This window comes from Doryrhamphus excisus, linkage group LG20, assembly GCF_037039965.1.
Source record: "Doryrhamphus excisus strain RoL-2023G ecotype Guam linkage group LG20, RoL_Dexc_Guam_v1.1, whole genome shotgun sequence".
In the NCBI taxonomy this organism is placed as follows: domain Eukaryota; kingdom Metazoa; phylum Chordata; class Actinopteri; order Syngnathiformes; family Syngnathidae; genus Doryrhamphus; species Doryrhamphus excisus.
Genome location: NC_136376.1, coordinates 7637824 through 7663140, shown reverse-complemented (window position 1 = coordinate 7663140; position 25317 = coordinate 7637824). Strand labels below are relative to the sequence as shown.

General features: G+C 41.1%; 2 protein-coding genes and 1 long non-coding RNA gene across 6 annotated transcripts; 1 reads left to right on the top strand and 2 right to left on the bottom strand.

The window, feature by feature from the left end:
• The first annotated feature begins 722 nt into the window (after window positions 1–722).
• On the top strand, window positions 723–19686 carry LOC144902157 (uncharacterized). 2 transcript variants are annotated; one of them, XR_013630464.1, is made up of 3 exons: window positions 723–768; window positions 845–941; window positions 19496–19686. It is a non-coding gene; the product is annotated as an uncharacterized LOC144902157 (long non-coding RNA). The 2 variants fall into 2 exon arrangements; XR_013630463.1 differs by lacking the exon at window positions 19496–19686 and adding an exon at window positions 14498–15072.
• trim8a (tripartite motif containing 8a) lies at window positions 3008–16870 on the bottom strand. 2 transcript variants are annotated; one of them, XM_058058049.2, is made up of 7 exons: window positions 16527–16870; window positions 14440–15033; window positions 7427–7522; window positions 6933–7166; window positions 5830–5861; window positions 5641–5756; window positions 3008–5570 (listed from the first exon to the last, which is right to left on the bottom strand). In XM_058058049.2, the coding sequence occupies exons 2-7, from the start codon at window positions 15010–15012 to the stop codon at window positions 5023–5025; spliced, it is 1599 nt and encodes a 532-aa protein (XP_057914032.2). In that variant the 5' UTR covers window positions 15013–15033; window positions 16527–16870; the 3' UTR covers window positions 3008–5022. The 2 variants fall into 2 exon arrangements, with proteins under 2 accessions (XP_057914032.2, XP_057914031.2); XM_058058048.2 differs by having other exon boundaries at window positions 16570–16870.
• On the bottom strand, window positions 17336–24674 carry sufu (suppressor of fused homolog (Drosophila)). 2 transcript variants are annotated; one of them, XM_058058052.2, is made up of 12 exons: window positions 24327–24674; window positions 23889–24023; window positions 23418–23554; window positions 22088–22230; window positions 21931–22016; window positions 21680–21752; window positions 21254–21410; window positions 21081–21177; window positions 20830–20964; window positions 19086–19224; window positions 18455–18523; window positions 17336–18385 (listed from the first exon to the last, which is right to left on the bottom strand). In XM_058058052.2, the coding sequence occupies exons 1-12, from the start codon at window positions 24473–24475 to the stop codon at window positions 18296–18298; spliced, it is 1410 nt and encodes a 469-aa protein (XP_057914035.2). In that variant the 5' UTR covers window positions 24476–24674; the 3' UTR covers window positions 17336–18295. The 2 variants fall into 2 exon arrangements, with proteins under 2 accessions (XP_057914035.2, XP_057914036.2); XM_058058053.2 differs by having other exon boundaries at window positions 21254–21407.
• Window positions 24675–25317: the final 643 nt, after the last annotated feature.

Sequence of the window (25317 nt, the reverse complement as noted above, 5' to 3'; positions counted from 1 at the left end):
TGTGACTACGTTTGTTTTCTTTTGTTTTGTTTTAAATGCTAGCTAGAAAATCGCTAAGCTAACGTTAGCCCCTGCTTGTCTGGCAGGTTCAACCCGGTGTGTAATGCGGATTGGACGTTTATGAATGTGTCTTTCAAAACGAGTTGATTAATGTGATTCTTCTTGTATTTCAGTACTAAAGCACAAATGTGTGTGGGCCACATACTTGTAATAAGTCACCCACCGTTACCTCAAAGTATTTGTTTTGAAAAACTCCTTGATTGAATGCACTTTCCACCTCTCTGTGTAACAGGTGTCACTTCAATACAATATCAAAACCCAGCGTTACTATGGCGACGGCTCAAGCGCACCACTTTGTATTCACTCTCAATGACATATACAGCTTTCCTCCCCTGAAAGGCCTTTTAATTTTAATCTGATATGTCAGTCACGTTAACGCACATTGCAGTGTGTGTGTGTGTGTGTTTAAATCCAACAGGAATTTCAAAGGTCTTATCAGATGAAGGTTAGCATTCTCAATGTGAGCTTAATCGACATTCTGCATACTTCCTCCTCTGCGCATACAAGGAATGTCATAGTTTTCCTGTAACCTTGAACGCATTGCACTCTGACTGCAGATCCATGTGAGACACCAGTTACACAATAACTTCTCCTGAAGTGACAATTTCCTACAGTGTGTATATGTTTGTATTTTCTCATTTATGTTTTCTTCTTATTGTGGGCAGAGTTAATGTTTGGATCTTAGCAGTGTCTGGTGCGGGTGTCCTGGTAAGTAAATAAACGTTTGAATTTATCTTATGTGTGAATGTTTAAATTAACACCTATCCACCCTTTTCATGGGAAGGAGCTTTGCTTGAGAGAGTTTGGTGTGGAACACTGTTCATCACACCTTTGGGGATGAACTAGAGCAGAGATGACAAGCCAGCAGGACCTTCTCTCAGGTCAGTGACCCCACAAATGTTCTTCTGGATGAATACACAGAAATTCCTGCACACACTCCCCAAAATCGATATTGTCTTCCATTTTGCAGTAACTATGTGGCCAAACGGTTGTCTATATAGTGTCTTACATATAATGTTTACATGAGCAGGTGCTGACATACTGTAAATGGTTGGTAATCGCATGCATGTTAGAAGAAGATGCCATGGGCTAAGTCTCACAAACAGCAGCTGCACAACAGCTGACACTTCTTCATAGTAACGGCTGACCCAATGCACACACGCACACCCTGCTGCAGGCGAGGCATCTAAGTGCTCATTCATATGGAGCCCCAACACACCTGCCACTACACAACACAGCTGTCAAGTGCATCACCCTTTACTGTATACATAACCTCAAAGTGTGCACACACACACGCACACACACACATACACACGTGAGATAACACAGGATAGCTGATTGCACGCTGACACCTGAGCACACATTCATTTGCACAACAGGATTTGACTCGCACCAAGCCCAGACAAGGCGGCCCAACCCAAACACAAACACACACACCCATACGCATGCTGTGAGGTTCGACTCCTACCCTGCAGCTCATTACTGTGAGAAGAGAACATCATGTGATATGAAGCCTGCAATGCAATAAAAACCTGCATGTGTCTCTCTTCTGTTTATTATGGGCTAGTGAATGAACGTTGCCCCTTATTTATTATTAGCATGGAGCTCCCGTTTTGGCTGGAATACTATAGGGGCTTTTTGTGCCAAAATGAAATACATATATAACCAAATAAATATATGGGAAATAAATAAAATGTAAGACTAGGGTTCAATTCCACCCTCGGCCATCTCTGTGTGGAGTTTGCATGTTCTCCCTGTGCATGCGTGGGTTTTCTCCGGGTACTCCGGTTTCCTCCCACATTCCAAAAACATGCTAGGTTAATTGCCGACTCCAAATTGTCCATAGGTATGAATGTGAGTGTGAATGGTTGTTTGTCTATATGTGCCCTGTGATTGGCTGGCGACCAGTCCAGAGTGTACCCCGCCTCTCGCCCAAAGACAGCTGGGATAGGCTCCAGCACCCCCACGACCCTCGTCAGGAAAAAGCGGTAGAAAAATGAATGAATGAATGAATGAATGAATAATTAAAATGTAAAATCATCTTATGAATTCCAATAATAAATGCACTTTAAAAATATATTTTTTATCTGTTTTAATCTGTTTGATAAGGTCCGACTCAAACCAAAACGGCCTCTAACCAAAGCAAGTTTTCCCATAGAAAATAATCTAAATCCACTTAATCCGTTCCAGACACCCAAAAATGGTCACACAAAACACATTCTATAGACGATAAATATTATTTTACATGCAGAAAATGATACAAAAATAATGACAAATGAATGGACGACTGAACATTTCAAAGAAACATGTACCTTTAAATGAAAAAAAAAATACAACATGGCCTCTCTGAATATCTACTGTATGTTTTATTAATAGCGCACACAGGAGGAACGGTACACAAGAGGAATGCTAATAGGCTCACGTGCACGTACACAATAAGTGTCAGACTGATGTCACACTGTAACCAAATCAGCGCCGCCTACTCCTCTGGCTCTATATACAGTACATATATATGTGTGTATGTATATATATATATATATAAATAGACACACACACACACACACAGTATTCAGGGCTAGAAGGGGAGCATGCTCCAATCAGAGAATCTTCACATCCACTTACTTGAATTTGAATGGGTGGAAGGATTAAAGGGTGAAAGAGAACATTTTAGAACCCATAAATAAATGATGGCTGTCTCGTGCTCTCGTCACTCTTTTTCTCCTCCCCTCTAGTGGTCCTCCACCCCGCCCCCATCACTGTATGGTGGATGTGATGATGAAAGGAGTGTGAGTGACAGATAAGTAGATGAGTGTACTATTGCAGCCCTCATTAAAAAGTCTACGCCTAGATCAACCGGCACTCTGCCCCTCCTCCTCTTCCAGCAATGAGCCCTGGTAAATGATACCCCGGGAGAGACGGTGGAGGGTAGGGCATGGAGGGTGTCTCATCAGTTATTCCCACACTCCGACATAACTTGACAAGCAGCTCCAATAATGAGACAAAGAGGGATGGTTTTGCCAGAGAGCCGGACGTGGACATGGAAGTGGAAGAGAACTGATTAGCATTCTCGTTTGTTTTATTTTTGTTTTGTTTCCTTAAATGTTCATTCATTCTCTGTGCAGCTTCTCCTCATGCACTTAAATGTTGCTTAAATGTATCAGGGTGGAGTTTCTTATGTGGCCCAGTGCTTTGTTAAATAATATTAAGACTCCTCTCATTTCAGCCACCATTTTATTATGCACTCTCATTGGACAATACTATAGAAATATAACACTTCCAGATTGTGTCCATTTATGGAATTCACCAGAGCTGCAAAGGTTGTTACTGGAATCCTCTTTCACGCTTCCATGATGACATCACCGGTGGAGACGGTGGATGTTAGAAACCTAGCACTCCCCCATCTTCCTCCCGTCCTTCCTTCTTTCCGTTTGAGGTTGTTCAATTGGGTTTAGGTCTGGAGACATGCCAAGTACTGTGCCACTGCATCACTTTCACCATACGCTTCCTCAGCATTCCAAACCATGACACTACCTCCACAGCAAGACACAATTATCATGGTACTCACTTGTGTTGCCAGTTATTTACACGATAATGGCTGTGTCTTGACTTATTTTAAGTAGATAGTAAATAGGGATAGATAGCTTTCACATTTGAACTGATACAGTTATATAAGTATTGGTATTGGTAGAAGTACCAATGACGGGTACCTGGGTATCTGTGTCAGTACTTAACAGTACCAATTTGCAGTGCTTTTGTGTGTTTATTTTTCTATTTAACATACTCATTTCTTGATATATAATCATATTGCTTGTGGATCATCTCTGTGTGGAGTTTGCATGTTCGCCCCTTTGCTTACTTACTCCAAAAAATATGCATGTTAGGTTAATTGGATACTCAAAATTGTCCATAGGTATGAATGTGAGTGTGAATGGTTGTTTGTCTATATGTGCCCTGCGATTGGCTGGTGACCATTCCAGCATGTACCCCGCCTCTCGCTCTAGCATACCCACAAACGTAGTCCGTCCATCCATTTTCTATGCTGCTTATCCTCTACAAATGAATTGCCCACTTTGGGGATAAATAAAGTTTTCTGAATTGAATCTGAATCTCACTAGGGCCCACGAACCTAGTGAAGATCTCAATTAAGGTGTCAACTTGCATTTTCAAAATATGTTTTTTTTTGCCAATTCCTGCATGTTTTTAAGTCCAAAGAATGCATTTAGATACCAAAACATGGTACCACTTCATTTTACATAAATCAGTACTCGTTAGCACTGCCAGAATTTAGTACCCATCCCAAATAGTAAATCTATACTGTTATTCAAAGTATACACTGGCTACATTAAATAATATTAACATTTAATTTCTATAGCATAGTGCCTCAATAAGTAATACAGATACTTGTTGTAATGTAAAGGGTGTACTCACTTTTATGAGATACTGTAACTCATGTTAAAACACTATAAGGAATCACATCAATACAGAGTTGATTTCATATTTTCACTGTTTTGTGGTTTATTAAAGCCTTTACAAATGTAGTAAAATATTGACAAGCATGTGTGGTCCAGTGTTTGTTTAAAGCCACTTGGACTCTGGAGTGCATACAAGCTTCCTTGCATGCCTTCACCAGCAAACAGGAAATAAGTCAAAATAAGAGCAGGGGAAGTCTTTTAGGCACTGATTTCTCTTTAGTCCTTTTTGGAGGGGGAATGTATTTTCTTTAAGATACAGTTGATAGATTATATTGATTTAAGACTATATTATCTGCATTATTATTCCCAGGCATGTTGTCCAAGTGAGCTGTAGATGGGACGAGGACATATTAGCAGACCACTTCATTAGGTACATTTGCACATCTGATTCAATATACGAGCTAAATAAAATCTTAATGAATTGTGCAGTAAGCGCATTTTGAATCCAAAATGATGATGTCATTAATGGCGATGTTGATAGTAAGATGTGTTACTTGGTCCCGTAATGCTTGGTTGAAGACTGGCTGTACAGGCCATAATAGTCATGGTGCCTCATGGATAAATGCTGCAGGGGTTGGCTGGCAGGGAGGGTGCCAAACTCCTGAGAGGCAATGGGGGCGAAGGTGTCGTGTGTTTGGTAGTGGGAGTGGGATCGAGCAGCTGCAGGCCTGGAGCAGCAGCAGTTGTTCAGAGTGCACATCAGGACTTTCCTCCCCTCATATACGGCCTGTTGGGACGTGCCCCCGCCCCGGAGGTGTGCCGGGAAAACGGGCCCTGAGTGTTGGGCCGAACCATCCAGGAAGCGACCGTGGCCTTGGCCTTCAGCGGGGAACATATTTGAATTACGCTGGCTGTGTTCAGACAAAAGAGGCTTTTTGTTGCTGTAGAGCAAAGGCGGAGGATGCTGGGAAGTGGAGTTTTCCGTGTTACTCTCCACAAAAGCCATGCCATATTTCCTCTTATTGAGTCCTGAGCGGGCGCCAACAGAGCTGAGGTGTGTCGGGACTATCTCAAGAATGGATGCCTCATTGACAGGTTCTGACAATGTGGGGAAAAAAAGCAGGATTAAGTTAAATACAAAGACAGACAAATGTGAATTCTGCCCTACCCTCTAGTATTTTGCGCAAATTCTTCTCCTGCGTCGAGAGGCCTGAGAACAAATGATGAGAGTTGATTTGGCCCACTGAGAGTGGAGGCACGGCACTGTTGAGCTGTGAATTTGACCTAAAATGGCAAAGTCAAACTTGAAACAAATGCATCTGAGCAGAATGCAGAAATGAAAAAAAAAAACACTTACCTGTCCATTAGTAGTTGGTAGGGTTTTGTGTTCTGGAAAATAAAACACACAAGTCAAGACTGGTGGACAGCGTTTTATAAATAAAAATACAGTCATCCCTCGTTTATAACGGTTAATTAGTTCTGGACCTGGCCGCGATAAATTAATTTCCATGATAAGATTCCATATTAACGAATGAATGAGAGCGACACAGTGTGCAGGAACCTCTTTTTGAACGTAATTATAACATAGAAAACCTGTTAATGCCTTTCTTCCTATGTTTTTTAACATTATTAGAGCCCTTTAGCGATGAACACGCCTGTCGTCACCTTTACACTCCTATTATTCATTGTTTATAACGCTGTGCAACTCTTATGCTGTAGAGACTCAAGATGGCTGCTCACTAACAAGGTAGCAAGCTAACCAGTTACACTTGAATTCATTTCTTCTAAACCTAAGAAGCCAAAAACCTTACCACTTCCACACAGAATGGGAGAACTTTTTTTGTCACTCTATCATGTCAGACATGTCATGGCTGACTTCATGACAGTTTTAAGGAAAACTTTCAGCAATGCTTTGTGTTATTACTGCCGCCTAGTGGCCAGAATAACACATATCACTTGTATTTCAATGTGTTTCGACTAATAATAGACCATCATCTACCACTAAACAGCAACCATTGATTAATGAATTAATTTCTATAAATCCCCTATAGCGAGGGAGCAATAATCAAACCGCACTATTGCGACTAAGTGCACAAACATGTTTTTCAGTAATTATTTTGAATAAATGATTGTTTTTAATAAGCTAACGAAGAGTTACGATACAATTGGATAATGTCTGACATATAGAATTAGAATGAATATGATACGGTGAAATCGAGACAAAGTTCTAAATAATTATATATGAAGTAGGTTTGATTAAACCGGTTCATTCTAGCCTGAGTGGAGTTTATTACTGCAATCACCTGACACCATCATTTGTTGAATTGTGTTGGCGTTTGAAGTAAATATGCAAATGAGATCGTGTCTGGATGTGCGGCTTCACTGAGTAACATCAAATGAGACAGTCAGTGCCAAAGCTACATTCCTTTATGTCTTGCTTTGATGGAAGAGGAGGGGCACCTTCATGAAGTTGATGTTGTCTGCTCTTTGAAAAAAGGCTTGCACCGAACTGAGGAGTTTTTCCGCCTGTTGCCGCCTCTCACTGAGCTGTAAAACCTGCTGGGAGTGTTTCCTTGCATACGAGCTGCAGGCTCTCTCCAACATCTGCATAGTTTCACACTGTTTGGCTTCAAGCAAGGCGTGCATCCTTTGGTACTGGTCTCGGACTTGCTCCTTCAGGTCTGACACTGCATCCTGTAGACAGTAATGATGTTGATTTACAACACTGCACCGCAAACTGCTGCGAGTTAGTTTCATTAAGATTCATTGTGGACAAACTTATTTGATTCGGTTATCACTTTATAGACATAATCCGATGTCCAAACCAATCCACACTAAAATAAAATTTAGTGTACTTAGTTAACAACAGAACAAACTAGTACTGTAAATCCACTTGTGAGGATGTTGACTATTGTGTCTGTATAGGATCTTAAGCAGTATGCAACGTAGTGTACCTTCATCAGCGTCTTGTCAGACTCCAGCTTGGTAATGTGCTCATCGATGTTCTGAACACGACCCTCCAGTCTGTCTTGCTGCCTCATTAGCACGGCCTGTAGAGAGATGACAAACAGGAGATGAATAAGGTGGACAAAGACAAAAAACAGGACACAACTCCCAACTTCCTAAGTATGACAGTTGTGCTCCGTTCACCACATACTGGTTTGGAACAGTCAACCCTGTTATAGATCATTGCGTTTCTACTGTTTGTGAGGTGTGCAGGTCACTTCACATCGACTGTGTTACTGTCGATACCAATGTGCTGAAGTCGCGAATTTCTCTACAACATTCACAGACCGTACCAGGAAAAACTGGTATAATAACCTACTAAATGCAACTTTTCAATGTTTTTTTTCTGGTGACATCACATGCTTGCGCAACCTGTTGTTGCTTGGTGGATTTCATAAGACATAAAAAATAAAATAGGTGGCAGTGTGGCAACAGGATTCTGCTGCCTCACGCAGGAGAAAAAAAACTGGAAGAAAGGACTGTCAAAGTCAGACAAACAAAGAAAATTACTCCAAAAAAAAAGCACAAAGGCTAAAGTAAAAAGTGTATTATTTATACATATTACCTTCAGTGCCCAAAATACATATTGAAAAAAAAAAATTACAAGCTTTTTTCAACATGTCATCTGTTGGGTTTGCACAGCTGCATTTGACCCCCAATGCAAAATCAACTCTCTGATTGGAGTACCACAAAAAGCACTATGGTAGTTTTTCCAGTGGAACCCAAGTGCTGTGAACCGAGCAGTGCTGCCTGGTGTAAGCCTGTGAGTCACATCACAACCTCCTCCAAAATCCAGAGCGGACAGAGGAAGCAAGTGCTGGCAGGCACAACAGCAAACATTCATCTATGAGAACACTGACAACTGCACAAATCCACCTGACCCCAGCTGTCCACTGTTGGGAGCCGTCCCACTTCCTGTGTGTAGTACACAGAGTCCCACAGGGGGTCAAAGAACTAAATAGAATCCTTCACCATTTAGTGCTGCAGATGGAAATCAATGTACAGTCTGAGGTTGATTGATGACAGGGAGTATTGGAGGGCACGGGTGCCCTTTAATGAGATTGGTTGTGCATGGAAAAGCCACTTGTGCACAAACTAAGAGGAAGCCTGCGCTCAAGGCAACAAAGCCTGCTGGATTATCTAATGTGCATGTGGGGGAGGAGACACTCTCACTAGCCCCTCTCTGCTTTCTCCTCTCGCCACATGCATCCCGCTCCCGTTGTTTGCATTAGCCTCTGCGGCAGCAAAACACACTGTCATATCTGTGTGCGGACCCCCGGGGCCCTGAGAGAAATAGTGCTGAATGACAGTGAGACATGTAATCCGTAAGCAAGAGAGAGAAAGTTGGGAGCAAAAATGACAAGAGAATGAGGACATTCCTTTGGTCTCCAGCGAACGGTTTTCAGCACAGCTACTTTGTGGTATCACAGCAACCGGGCCTCTTCAGCTACCGACAACAAGCGGCTGGCCACTAGACTCCACTAGAACAACACTGCAACTCATCCTTAGTGATGACGAGAGCTTTTCCACCATGTGATTTGCTGTTTGAAATCAAATGTAATTAGACAAAGAAGATTAAAGCAAAGTAGTCAATGATAAATAATATGTACTGAACATTATAGCAACACCCATGCACAATCAAATGAGATCCAATACACAATACATATTCTTTTTAACAGTACGCTTACTATAGTGCAATTTTACTGGCCAGTTATACTACATACGAGGACAGCCAATAAGAAGGAGTTGCATTAATCCATTGGTTGCGATTACCAAGACAAACATGCAAATTGTCAACAGTGTTTTATTTATCTATTTTTAATGGAACATGAAATCGTACTGCTTAGTGTGCAGGCCACACAGCTAGGAGACCCGAGTTCGATTCCACCCTCTGCCATCTCTGTGTTGAGTTTGCATGTTCTCCCAGTGCATACGTGGGTTTTCTCCGGGTACTCCAGTTTCCTCCCACATTCCAAAAACATGCTAGGTTAATTAGCGATTCCAAATTGTCCATAGGTATGAATGTGAGTGTGAATGGTTGTTTGTCTATATGTGCCCTGTGATTGGCTGGCAACCAGTCCAGGGTGTACCCTGCCCCTTGCCCGAAGACAGCTGGGATAGGCTCCAGCACCCCTGCAACCCCTGGTAGAGCTCTAAGAGCAATGGCAACATTGCATTTTTTGTATGCAATACAGAATAATAGTGGACTAAATATATTGTGATATATTTTGTAGGTTTTTGTAATAAAAATATACACTCCTGATCAAAATGTTAAGACCAGTTGAAAATCTGCAAGAATTTACATTTTGCACTGTTGGATCCTCAGGAGGTTCTAAGTTTAAAAAAAGAAGAAATGGCAACTATTTTGAATAAGTAATTCATCATAAAAAAACAAACAACTGCAACTGCATTAGGTTGTTAATCTGTCCAAAAGAGTGATGTTGTTTCTCGGGAAGAAGTGCTTTGTCAAGTGGGCCTTGTGAACTGCAGCGTTGTCTTGTTGAAAAACTCAATCTTTACAAGGGCCTTCAGTCATTGGTGATGCCACCTGCAACATGACCAACTGCCATTTGACGCCCCTGCACAACCTGATGCTCCAAAGGAAAAAAGACACCCCAGATCATGATGGCGCCCCCTCCACTGTGTTGCGTGGCAAACATCTGAAGTGTGATCGCTTTGTCATGCCAGTAACATTGGAAACCATCGGAACCATCAAGGTTACATTCCACTTTTCATTGTCCCATGTTTGGTGCTCTTGTGCAATTGTGTGGCATTGAAGGAGAAGAGCCCTTTGAAGGCGTTTTTTTTTTGTTCTTTTTTGTTGCTGTCTGATTGTTATTGGACTGCACTCGGCACCGGTAACAACCTTCATTTGAGCCGAGGTTTGTCCTGTGCCTTGACAGACAGCCAACGGGTTTCTTCTGACTTTTTTTGTTCCATAACTGTCAGGATCTTTTAAGAAGTTTCAAACAACTGTCTTACTACATCCAACCTCAGCAGCAATGGTGCACTGAAGCTCAACAATAAGACCACATTCTAAAAGAAAAATCTTTTTTGCCTTTGCCATCAAAAGCTCGTGACAGTGTGAATAACTGTCTCATTTTTTTGGTTTGCATTTCAAAACTCTACTTAGAACTTCTTCAAGATCCAATTGTGCAAAATGTAAATTCTAACTGGTCTCAATATTTGGAGCAGGAATGTATATCACAATATATTATACGGCATAAAAATTATAATGCAATAATTAAAAAAAAACAGGTTGTAGGTTACTCCTCTTTGAGTGTATTCAGTCATGTCCAGTTTTTGGGCATCTGCAATCACAGTATAGTTGCTCTGTATTATTATCACTCCAACTTTTCAATCTCCTTCCTAATTACCTGTTCATGGCTAGTTACTCTGCATTGTAATATGTCTGTAGTTTACTAAGCACTTTTTGTTTTGTTTTTGTTACTTGACATTCAAGTTCACTTAGTGGTTAGCATGGTATCTCCGTCTTAGCTTAGCTAGTCCTCCAGTACTCCAGTGATAATGACATTTATAAGAAATGTAGATTATCATGTAGGCAAAGACTAGTAACTCAGTAGTGTGGCTCGTCAATCTGGAAGGACATATTTTAGCTGTGCTAGCCACAGTACACAGCCCTACAGAGTAGGGTTTAATTTACATGAATAAACTTGTCTCACGATTCCTGGAGTTTCATTTTTGAACATGCTAGTGCAGGGGTCTCAAACACGCGGCGCTAGTTTAGGCCCCCGCCTTGATATGAAAGTTTAATGTTAGTGCGGCCCGCGCAAGTTTGATATGGATGCTGTATGATATCATGTACCCAGAAAAAATGATTAATGTTCATGTTAAAGGTTAAATAACTGTTAATACTGTTAATTTTAATCTGAAAAAAATAATTTGTCTACCCACCAACTATATGTGGTTTCTTAAGTTTTTATTATTTGCCGTTTTATTATTATTATTATATTTATTACTGATTGATTGATTTTCTTTATTCTTGATTTGTTTATTTATTTTTCATCTTATTTTGTGTAGAAAAATAAAAATTAAGATATTTGAGAACAGTGTTATCAGAGCTTTTCTTGTAGAAAATCGGAACCAAAGCAAAGTTTATTCATTTTTCTGTTTTTAATAAATGTGTTTTTTTTTTTTTTTTAAAAACCTGATGCGGCCCAGCCTCGCCCAGACCCTAGCTCCAGTGGCCCCCAAGTAAATTGAGTTTGAGACCCCTGTTCTAGTGGTTGTGACAGGCAAACAACAGTATATGCGTTTATAAACATTAGCCAGTGGCAGAGTGATTGAGCCCTATGAACTCTGCCAATGACAGGACCAGAAAAATTGCCATACAGTACCTTAATATGGGTTACTTGGTTGCACAAACATTAGAAATTGTGTCTTCCCACACTGATAAGACATCATTCAAAGCAACTGTGGCTTTGATATCCGACTCGTGTTGGCACATTGGTGCTACACACCTTTAGTACCGTATAGACTCTTGTATATGTAAATAAGGGAGAAAGACTTGACATCACAATATGGGAACAGCCTCTCTGTGTCTTCCCATTTCCTGCAGTTCCCTTTTGTGTGGTTAAGTGCTTGAAAGAGCGCCACAAGTGGAACTCTCTGGTTTCTGATCCCATCTACAGGCAGTGTGAAAACCTATCTTTATCAAGATTACATCCTACAATGGTCACTTTCCGCACTGTCCTATTAAAGCATCCGCACAGACACGAATTGCCAGGAAGCTCATGTTCAAATGAGGAGTCCTCAATGAACAGAGAGCCTCTTTCACAATCAGCGGAGAGCTATTCCCCACTTGTGATGTCAAGCAACAGGCCTCACAGACAGATTTCACTGCAGCGCACATGCAAGAAAGTGCAACAAATTCCAATGAGTTTCCTGCTGAGAAAAGCAAGGTGAGGTTGCGTGGGAGGACTCCTCCTCCATCTGTCCCTGGGATGACATTAGTCTTTTATTGCTCGTCCTTTCTTGTATCTAAATCACCAGCAGGCTACTCTCAAAGTCTCCTTTGAGAGCCACTGAGCCAAAGATAACCAAAGATATGAACATAGTCACATTGGTATTTCCATCTTTGTTTATCCCAAAAGCAACAACACAGTTGCCAAGGGAATCTAAAAGGTTTTCTACCAAAATAGACCACAGCTCCGTATGTGTAGGACGACCGAATTACACGCATTCATTCCTATTATTTTGACAAAGTGACAAAAAAGACTAACTTTGTAGATTGTAACCTCATCAGCACACACCGAGTCTGGTGTGGACAGTGTTAATATGGGAAGAGCCGGGAGCAGTGAATCCTGGCCGGATCAGTTTACCGTTTAGCACATACAGCTGTGAAAGAATAGAAAGATGGGTGGGTGTGTGCATGCATCTGCGGTGAGCAGCTGTGGAAAAAGGCTGAACAGACATCTTTTGTCCCAATAATAGCTTTGCAACAGTTTTCACCGAAGACATCTAATTTAGAACTTTGTGTGCGCCTGTGACTTTCCCATCAGGAACGAGCGCAAATATAGGTCACATACTAAAACCAACCTGATTCTCAAGCCAGAAAGACGCTTTGGCCTTATGTGATGCAGATTATTTATCCAAGGGCTGCAGGGCGGAGGAGTGGTTAGTGCGTAGGCCTCACAGCTAGGAGACCCGAGTTCAATTCCACCCTCGGCCATCTCTGCATGTTCTCCCCGTTCATGCGTGGGTTCTCTCCGGGTACTCCGGTTTCCTCCCACATTCCAAAAACATGCTAGGTTAATTGGCGACTCCAAATTGTCCATAGCTATGAATGTGAGTGTTTGTCTATATGTGCCCTGTGATTGGCTGCCGACCAGTCCAGGGTGTCCCCGCCTCTCGCCCAAAGATAGCTGGGATAGGCTCCAGCACCCCCCCTGATCCTCATGAGAAAATGAATGAATGAATTATTTGTCCAATATGTCCTGCATATCCTGTTCAGGGTCATATGGAAGATTAAAGAGATAGTTCAGATAGTTTTTTGACATGAAGTTGTATGACATCGCCATAAACAGTGAAGTCCGTCAACAGCCACTCATTCCCCACTTTATTTCCTGAGACGAATTCTTGTCGGTTTTCAGTGCTGAGGTAGTTGCTGGGAACAGTTAAGTAAAGAATTTCACTTCTCAAAAGCACATTACATTTGCATCACAAAAATGCCTATCTCAGGTGACTTAGGGCAAGATGTAGGGTATAGAAGATGAAAGGATGGCTAAGCTGCTTTGTCTTCAAATGTACCTAAAATACAAGGTGGGAAATACTGGATAAAAGCCCAATATGACCCCAAGAACACTATCCTTACTAGAGGTGAAACCATCCTGCTTTGGGGTGGTTTCTCTTGATTAGAGAACTGTTGATGAACAGGGCTGTGAACCTCCTGGCCTCAACCACAACACTGAAAATGGATCATACACGGGTCTTCCAGTATGACAGTGGCCCAAAACATACGACCAAGGCAGCAAAGGAGTGGTTCAAAAAGAAGTGTACTAAGATCTTGGCATAGCCTAACCAGTCTCAGTACCGTAATCCTATACAAAATCTGTGTAGGGAACGAATTATATGAGTTGCCAAGTGACAGCCTAGAAACCCTCAGGATTTGGAGAGAATCTGTAAAGAGGAGTGGCTCAATGTGTGACATTGGTGACCAACTGCAAGAAACGTTGGACATCTGTGCTTGCCAACAAGCATTTCTCCACTAAGTAGAAAGTCACATTTTGCTTGGGTACCCAATACTTATTTCACACTGGTGCGTATTTGCTTCCTTGTGATCACAGCACCTACTGTAAACAAACTGTATGTCCTCCTAACCTTGCAGCTTATCACTTTCAATGGCTGCACATTGTATGAAAGCTCTGAGCTGATGCAAAAGGCAACACGGCCAAGGTTAAAAGCTATGAGTGACGTGACATTTTGTACGTGTCGTGTTTACCTGCATCTGCATGCGTTGTGTGTCCACATCACACACTGTGTGTCTTTTGCCGGTGCAGTGGGAGATGCAGCAGAAGGCACAGAGAGCCACCTGCTCCTCCTCACAATGGAGCAGCCTGTATTCATCGTGACTGGGACACGTCCAGGCGCTCAGCTCCTCCGCATCCACCAGCAGGTGACCCGGTGCCGCGCACGGCTGCTGTAGGTGCGTGTGCACGTGCATCTGGCAACAGGGCTCCTTGCAACGCAGGCACACCTTCCTGACGGGCAGGGACGGACCTCGTCTGCACAGGACACAGTGCAAAGTTGCCGGGGCCTTCTCAGAGTCCAACACGTTGAACCTCTTCACGATGTTGGCCAGCTTGAAGTTCTTCTCCAGTAAAGGTTTCTGCTCGTACTCGTGGTTGCACTCGGGACAGCGGACCCCTGCGCCGCTGTCTTTAGCCCACGCCTCTGAGATGCAACCTTTGCAGAAGTTGTGTTTGCATTGCAGCTGGATGGGCTCCTCGAACACATTCAGGCAGATGGGACACAGAAGCTCCTCCTCAAAGTAGTTTCTCCAACTCAGATCCATGACTTCAGCTAGGTCTAAACTCTGAAAGTAAACAAGAAAATAATAATTTTCTTGGAATAGTGCCATGAAGTATAGACATACTAATATTATGCGTACAATGCTATTGCCATTGTGCTCCAAGTAGATGGAACAGAACAGAAGGTCAAGAGGTTTCCAGAAAAGCTAATTAAGAGGGTGGATGGTTGGAAACTATTTAGGTAAACCAACGTAAAACAACAGAATAGTTTTCTGCACAAAATAAGATGAAAAATAAATAAATCAAGAATAAAGAAAATCAATCAATCAGTAATAAATAAATATAATAATAATAAAACGGTAAATAATAAAAACTTAAGAAACCACATATAGTTGGTGGGTAGACAAATGATTTTTTTCAGATTAAAATGAACAAAGCATTATTAGAGCCCTAATATTGCGCAACTGCAGGGTCTTGAGACACATGCTAACTCGCAAACTAGAGATCTAGTGACCTAAACAGTAGCCTCCAAGTTATTTCCTTTAAACTTAAAAAGCCAAAAACTTACCACTTCCACACAGATAGGGAGGATAACTATTAACAGTTATTTAACCTTTAACATGAACATTAATCAAACGTAATAATTTTTTCTGGGTACATGATACCATACAGCATCTATATCAAACTTGCGCGGGCCGCACTAATATTAAACTTTCATATCAAGGCGAGGGCCTCAAACTAGTGTCCTGCGGGCCGCCTGTTTGAGACCCCTGGGGTAGACTATAAGGCTATCCAGGTAACCCACAATAGAACAAAGACGGATGCCAATAATGTGAATTTAAAGGGGAGTATGTAAAAAACGATGACAATAATGTGAATTTAAAGGGTGGAAGGTGAAAACAAAAATCATGTAAGACAATAGCATGTCAATACGTCCCAGTAATGCAAATTACAAGGGTGAAATGTAAAAAAAAATATCATGATAACCCACATTAGAACATAAATAGACGTCAATACATTAATGAAAATTTACAGGGTGATATGTGACCCACAATAGAATGCCAATAAATCCCAGTCATTCCAATTTTCCACTGGTGAATTTAAAGGATGCAAACTATCCATCCCTACAATTGCATAAACAGTAATAGAAAACACTCACTGTGAATTTAAAGGATGGACAGAAATAAACTATCCATGTAACCTACAATACAATCAAATGCTGTAACGTGAACGTTCCAGTGATATAAATTTAGCAGGTGGTTCGTAATTTTAAAAAAAGTAATCGAAACACCTTTAAGAGCTTTAAATTGTTATGATAATATAATCTTGAACGCCATTCAGGTAATATAACGTGTGTTTGTTGTGTGTCAATTGTCATAAGGCAATCCCAGCAGAGGCGTATAGAAAGGGAAAAAAAAGTGTCAACTTGCTTCAAAAGCAGAAATGTCATGCTGAGCTACGCAGACACTGTATTGTAACACCACATTTCTGCTTCCTGTACGCGACCATAACAGTTGGAATTCTCACCAATGAAACAAAATCAAGCCACGTAGCCTACCAACTATTTCTTTTCCATATCATCCGCAACCACTCCAGCGCACCTTCCACAGAGAGAGGGACCTCTCGTCGTCCAAGCCCCGCGATGAGCCTGATCCTCGGCGTCCGAGTAGGCGGCGAGCCCCGGTGTAGCGATCATTCACTTAGCACCGGGATTGTGTCGTTTGTGAAATAACCCGTTGCCACTATTTGGTGTTTATTTAGCCGAAGAACCGTCAAAGGTATGTCGAAGCCAAAAGGAAAAGTCGTCGGAAGGGAGCTCCGCGCGTCCACGCAGACCGGCCCACTCTGCTAACGTGACCCGTCAGAGTTGATACATACACGGGGAGGGGAGAAGCCCAGAGGAGGAGCCAGCAGGCTGGGAGTCAGCAGCAATTACTTTTAGAGCTGAGGCCCCCCCGGGGCCCCATCAAATAAAAGGGAATAAAGTTCTGAGCGCAACATAAAGCTAATAAACATTATTTTCATTCAGCAGTTAAATTGGTGCTCATGATATAAGCTGCTGACCAATGACGAATTGCTTTAATAAGGATAACATTTGAATTTAGGTCATAATTATTGTCACAATCTACACTATGTATTCATCGCTGGGGGTTTCACTAAATTTATATACACAGGTCAACATAACAAACATGTTTACCTTCATTCACTGGGGGAAATGATGTCCATTTTTGGTGTGGGCTTGAAGGATGAACCTAGATTTTATATTTACAAAAATCTCTGCAGAAATTAGAGTAGAATTCCAAACAGACTCAAACATCAGCATGTTTAACTATATTAGCATAATCTTGTCCATGAAAGACATGGTGGTTTTGTCATTGTTCCAGCTTTATTGGTGTAAATACCTACACTCTTTAATGCACTTGGGATTACAATAAGCAAGTTCAATCAAATGTGATAGTACATAATAAAATATCTAAATTTGTCACCCAACTTAAAAAAATAGACAAAAACAGCATGTGTCGTGACATGTGATGTAACTGTGCACTGTAAAAAAAAAAAAAAAAAGTAAAAGTAGTCTTCAGTTTTGGTGCTATTGGGCTAAAAAAAAAATCCAGGAGCTTTATGGTGCAGTAACAGTCAACACATTTTTAGTATGAGGTCCTTTTTTAAACTCCAATTCATTGGTTAAGAGGTCCTCCATATGACAACAACAACAAAAAACACAACTACAGAAGATAATGGTTGAGATTACCATCATCATACTGTTTGACATAAGCGAGAATGAAAGTACAAGCCATAGATGATGTTGGCACACAGGAGAAAAAGGCTTGTACCTGTAGTATATTAGATACAGTACATACTGTAGGAAAGAAAAGAGTTGACATGTGACAATGCACTGGCAGTGATTGGTAGCTGTTCATGTATCGTATGACAGCCATGACTTTGGCATGATGAAGACAACACATGTCCAGCATTTGTTAAGTCTACACATAAAGGCAATATCAAACAGAACATCTGTTAAAAGGGATCAGTAGCTGACGTTTTTGTCGTTACTGCGGCCGCTGGAATAAATAGAACACAAGTTATTGCTTCTGACGTTGACGCCTGCTTTGCGAAATGTTTTTAATTTGGACCTGAGACTTTAAGCTGCCTGGCTGGAGGCACTTTAGAAAATGGTCAACTGTGTGTGGCAATGGACCCATGCGGATCATTTGATAGTCTTTGTGAGAGTTCACTTGTCTTCGTGAGGACATAATTCAGTGTGTCCTCTGGGTGTATTTATGTGCAGGATTGAAGGTTTTTTTGTAGTAATTAGGCATCGCCTCCTCACTGCAGTGGGTTATCAAACACAGAGTCTGATAAGATGGAGATCTTCAGCTTCTTCTCTGGCCAAGTGTACTCCTTTGGTAATTTCGTCTAAGAAAGAAAACTGTTAGCCCAAACAGAACTGTGGTCTAAAGTTACAAAATATTTAAATGCACTCACATCCTCACAAGTGTTAAGGTCCTGTATGTCTCCAAGCATCTGATCCACAAACTCTTCCGTCAGCAATATCTACACAGGGGCGACAGATACACATATATGGTAATGGTTTTATTTCATTTGAACATGCATCAGATTACAATTGAATGCATCACATAATCAGTTCACAGTTCCACATGTCCAAAAGGAGTAGGAAGAAGCAAAGCTTATTAAATCCTACCTACTTTTACAATCAGTAACTGTTACATTTGTTCACTTCCTGCTTTCCATAATACAGTATGTTTTTTGGGGGGTTGGTTTTGTTGAATTTTTTAATTTTTTGTCCCGTACCGAAGTACAAGGTGATATGACCATCCAATGACATAATGGGTACCATAGTAAGTGTCAATATAGTGATATGTATACCACATCATGACTGGTTCAAGACTCTTCATCCTTGTATTTAGCAAACATCAACTGTTTGTATTGTTTCTTGCATTGGCTCATCGTTGTGCATTGTTTGAGGTCCTTACTCAATCCATTCCATAGTTTGATTCCACATACTGAAATGCTATGGCTTTTTAACCTAGTCCTAGCGTATAAGTGTTTCAAATCCAAAACATGTAAATGGCAAACTGAAAGTGTATGTGTGTACCTGAAGCCAGGGGCCATGGGCTGCATAGGGATGCTCTTCAGTGGCAAAAGCTCCCTCCACCCCTGTAGACACAAACGTAATGGCCGTGTCTCCATGAATACTTTTGAAAGTAAAATGTCTTCCGTGGAGCAAGCGACCCCTGTAAGACAGTTCAATATAAGAGTTAAGTGTATTACTGAGAATTAGCATTAGGGTTAAAAACTTTCTTTGGCTTTTTTTGTGATGCCACTGAAAAGGCACCACTGAGAGCCAAGAGCAAATATGTGACGATGACCATAGAACCGGAATGCAAGTTGCAAGACACATTTATGTACTATGTCAAAGAAGAACAGAATGTACTCTGCTGTCTTTACATGTCTTGCGTTGGTATGTATATTAATTAGTGGTCAACTTCTTTTTGCTTTTGACAGTTTAAGCACAATGAGTGAAGTCACCATGGAAAGAGACTTGCCTTCAAGAACCCTCCTTTCCACTTCCCTATACACTACGCATGATCCAAGTTAAAAGTGAGTACATCATTTCAGTATTGCAACTGACTTATTTTTACACTTAAGAATGTTAGTGTTACTTAAAACAGATTACAGGAATCCCTTGTTTATTGAGGTTAATTGGCTCCAGACCTGATCGTGATAAGTAAATTTCCACAAAGTAAGATTCCTTATAATATTTTCATAGAGCATATAAAACCTGTTTACAGCTTTCTCAGTGCAGGTTTTAACATTAGAGCCCTCTAAACATCTATCTATTTAACTTTACACTCATATTACCCAATATCATATATTGCAGACATGTGAAAAAACTACATATGAGACATAAATATGATGTAACACACACATAAGGGAGAGTGCCTTACTGGACAGCATAGTGTACTGTCTCATCAATGTAACATTACTGACACCCAGTGATCAGTGTAGAATACTACATCTCACATCTTTTCTTCTTCCTGGTAATACCCCGTTTATTGCAGTTAATCGAGTCGTTCTTTATAAATATTTATATTTTTGTAGTTATTGCATAGACAGCCTGCTTATGATCTCCAGACATGAAATAAGACCTGTAAAGTCACTTTTACATTTGTATTACCCAATATAGTAGACATAATCCAAAAAAATATAAGCCACTTACGACTGTTTACATTGTCGGGGAGCAAAATGGGTGACTGACAGGAAGTGATGTAGGGGGTTCAGAGTTTAGTTTTATGGCCACAACAATAGCTCGTTATTACAATAATAACAATGTCATTATCACGTGTCCAAACTCCACCTTCTTGGCTGTGTCGCTGGTTAGGTGTTGGGTTGCATTGTGGAGGGCTTTATGCAGCTTTCAGACCAACATTACACAAATGTGGTGCCCCACTCGTACAATTTGCTTAAACGTGCATACTTTGTGACTAATAATAGACTGTATTCAACTACGAAACAGCATGATTTATTAATCTGATTTTAAAACAGTCATAGTGAAGCCATGAAATTCAAACTGTGATGTGACAGTTGTATTTTCATTTGTTTCGTCATTTTAATGCTTGAAAATGTTTAATTAGAACAAGAATATATAAAAAAAATTGTAACTAAAAAAATAGGCCCTAGTGAACCACTAAACAGCAATAATTTCTTTATTTTGAGAAACTGGAAGATTGAAGTCATGAAATTAGAATTGCAAAGTGGTGAGGGATGACTGTATTTCATTTTCCATTACAACATACAAGAGGTTGCATTGTATTGCTAAGAAGAAAATGTGCTCGTACCGTAAGCAGAGGGGAAGCAATGTGCCTGACTCTTGGTTAAACTTCAGATGGACACTTTCCAACTGTCGTGTTCGGACCAACTCATGAGGAACGATGGCCGTTGAGCTCTCACTTTCCAGACTGTCTTTTCGACTTCTGTGGAAACACAAAGACAGGAAAAACAACTGCTGAATAGGAAATGCTCATACAACAGTGTGACAAACTTCCTCACAGAAGACTGCAAGGTGTAGGACTGCGTGTGTCAAACTCACTGAGGTCTCTCATGTCTCTGGCTGTTGATGGGGGGTAGTGCTGCCTTTGTGTTAAACTCCAGGCCTTTCCTTAAGGTCTCCCTGATCTGTTCCGTGTCTGTCAACATACCCAAGTGCCAAAGTCAGAATGGAGTGATCCCATCATATAGTGCTGGCAACGTGGAGCTAGCTACCTTTGTCAGAGAGCCTCCGCGGCTGCGACCCTATGCAAATGGATCGACTGTCCTCCTCGTCGTCAGGCGGCCGACTCAAATCATCCCACACGCACTTGGCACTGACCCCGCTCAGATTGGAGCCCTCTGTCTCGATACCATGGTCCACTCTCTCCTGCTTGGAAGAGCAATGCAAAAGATGCAATCGTCAACACTAACTCTGGATTTCCCATGAAGCACCAACAGAGGGCGCTAAACCCTTTTGAAAAGGTGTCACACAGACTGCTTAAGACAAATAATGCTCAACTCATTCTTTACACTATATTGTATTCGTGTTATTAAATATGTACAATGAGGCTAGTTTTACAACGTGATGTGAAAGTCTAGAGTACATAATGTAAGCAATATTTCAATCAATTGAGGGGACAGAATTTAATTAAGCCTTACTTGTAGGTGTGGATCAATGTCAAAGATGGTCTCCCCTCTCCTCATGTCTGTGATCAGCCAGGGACCGCCGGCTCTGTACACAAGTCAGCCATCAGTTAGTATTACTTCAACAATAGAGCATTTATTATTAACTAAAAAAGCAATTAAGTCCTTTTCTGTGCTCAATCGATCAAAGTGAACACTTTTTCTAAAGTTTAAAATGATTATTAAAACATGCTCTAAATTGCTTATTCACAAACAGTTCCACTCACATTGGAACACCTCGCATAAGTTCCAAGATGCCCTGGCCATTCCACTGCTGGGCTGCCTGCAGCTCCTCTGTGCAAACGCCCACAATCTGCAGGATACAATACACGTGACTTAGCATACTTGTATGTTGATCACATGCTATCAAACATCTTGACCCACCTGGAGGAAGCTGACAGTGCCAAAAGGAGTTTGGATAGGTTGCATTTGAGGGTCCTCTGTGAGCAGCATGTGCTGGATACGAGACTCACTGTTGTCGAGGGGATTGTGCCATGATATATGGTCACCGCTACAAAACGTGTTCTCTGTAAGGGTAAAAAAAAGGGGGGGGGGAAATACTGACATGAAAGGTACCAGTGTTAGTTTGCATTTGGGCCACTAGTGGGATGCTGCAGGGCAACCTTCCTTCCCTTTGTAACCAAACAGTCAGTCATAAATACAGAAGCAGCTTTAGGGTAACAGGCAAAACGGAGAACTGAGACAACGACATCTGAAGTGCGAATCTACATTTCCATGCGAAGAATCTGTTTGGAGGGGTAGCATGCACCCAGTTCAGTTTTTTGCTACAGGGGAAAAACTGCCAGGGATCCGCATTCAGTGAGATCAGGGGCCCAGCAAAGCCCACCCACGAGCAAATTGATCCCAGCTGGAGCGCTCAGGGGTCGTGGTGAAGAGACAGGGAGCCTGGAATAAACTGTCTAAAGGAGTCCCTTTGTTCCTTCTTTATATGGATTTTAAAATGCATACAGTATGTGTATATTTTACAATATGATGGAAACTCAAAATACCAACTTTTGTACACTAACCATGAAAAATACCACAAACACACAAAAACACTGGATGTCAAACTGCCATCATGTATGATGAAGCATCATTGAGCATTTTAATTCTTTGTATACTTTTTGTTGCTTGCCAATGGATGCAAGCTAAATAAATCAAATGTAATGACAACCATATATTACAGAAAGCAAGTAAACATCCTGTGGCTGCTCAGTTCAACAAATGAACAGTATTGACTTGTGTGAAAATATGAACAAAACACCCAGTCTCTCAGGGATGGATGCATTTGACTTTCGAAAATTCAATACACAATTATACAATTTAACACCCATTTCACATCCACACTAGCAAAAAAGTACAAAAAGATATGAGAGGCCAAACTATCCCTTTAAGTGAGTACTTTCATATTGTTATACACATCTTAGTACATGCGGTTGTTGTGATTACATGGGCTCTATCCAGCCGCTGCTGGACAGACATGCTGGGGCGTAGCCTGGAATCGACTGCTTATATCCGACTTCCAATATTAGAGATTTTAGATGCATGCAAAAATAATCCACAACTCGTTCTTGCTGATAAATGGCCCAATATTCAATGTTAATATCGTCTCAAGACACCCCTATAATCGATACCTATAAGCTGCAGATGCCCCGTGACTATTATTGTGTAGTTGTACCTTTAAGCTACTGATAATAATCATTGTGCTTCTTACCAGACTGGAAAACATAGCGCGCCAAGCCTTGCATGAGCTCAGCCGGCCAGGTTGGTGGTGCAGTCTCTCCCGTCTCTCTTTTGAGTCTAAAGGTGAGCTCAAAGCCAAAGCCGCTGGGCTTGTCTAGCCCTGTGAATCTGAAAGAAACACACACGGTGAAAAACAAACAACCATTATACTCTCGGGTGTCTCTCATATGCATGAGGCACAATGATAATCAAAATAAACAGCTTGGGGTGAGATAATGAGAGGGTCATGCTAATTAGTATATGGGAAGAAGTGGGGGGGTCGCCACAAATATATGGATATAAAGTAGGCCAAGAAAAATCACATCTCCATTAATCTACGCAAGCCATCATCCTATTCACGGACACCCATACCTCACTAAATCTTCATTCTATTATATAAGATACGAGAGATCTAGCAAGGCATATCTAACTTGAACAAGCCAAAATAGTAAACAATACTTACTCATGGACCCTGTTGTCTCCATACAAGTCACTGAGGCCAAAGCTTACATAATGCCAATGCTCTTGAATGTCCTGCGATGGACACCCCATATTTCGATACATACTAATGTAGTCTAGCGGATCTGGACCACCTAACCTGCAAAACAATAACACATCGGGGTATGTTGTATACTGTTGTCAATAGACTATGTTTACACTTTCACAAAACTAGAAAGAAAAAAACACTGCAATAAAAACGGTGCGGGCACACAAATATCACTTCATGTTTAATAGTTTGCATAAACCTTAGAAGTCCAACGCTCTCTAACATGGCAATTACCTCGAGCGAAGTCCCCCTTCTCTGTGTAGCTATGTTAGCTTCGAAGCTAGCTGTTCGCAAACTCTTTTTACCTACTACAAACTCAAAGAGAAAGAACTAAATATAAAAAAATATACTTACCAGTATTTTACAATGGCTGTGACTTGAAGGGGGTTAGCCTGTTCGGGATAAAGTCTCCGACATTCCCCATAAATAGCCTGCAGTCCAGGGGGAACCAGCGACACTAGCCCGTGTGCTTGGGCACCACTGCTAGGCCGTACTTCATCCATGCCACGGCCTCGATCTAAGCCTATTTACTCTCTAAAACACAACGTGAGTGAAGTTATTCTCTGCTAGCCACCTCTCTACGTAGGGAATACATTAAAGTCCACTATAAATGCTTCATATTTGCAGTTTGTCTACGAAGAAAAATCGCTTTAATGCAGTCGTTGCGCTTCGCCCAGATGGGGGCCCTGCCTGTTGCGCATCCTCTCGGGAAAAACATCTATTGGTTGGTAGGATGCAATTACGTCATTGATTGACACCGCCAGTAGCCAATTAGGAATGAATGGTGCTTTTGCATTAATAGCAAGTCTCGTGTTATGTTATTTTACTGTCACATTTACGCATTTATTATTTTATTATTATGTTTGTATATACATGCGCAATATCTATTTGTATGTATACATATCAATGTATAATTTTTTATTATTATTATTACTATAGAAGAATGAATTGGTTGTGCAGAATACATGTAGTGTATGTTTCAAATGACACAATAACCACACATAACCTCCATTTTCTTTCAAAAGAGCACATTCACAAGTCCATACACTAATTGCTGTGTGAGACATTCACAACTCATTACGTCTTCGTCTGCACAATTCAGGAATGCTGAATGCTTGCACTTTTAGACTTCTTTTAGACTTCTTCATGAACTTATAATAATAATATATGACACAGCAAGCCTTCACAAAAAAATCAGACAGTTGATCACTGAGAAAGTGACATTTATTTAAAGGTCCCGTTACATTTAATCATATTCAAGTCACAGTCATACATGATTCACATTTAATGAAACCACTTCTTTTTCTGTTTTATTGCCGTGCATGTCCATTCCCTGCTGCTGCCA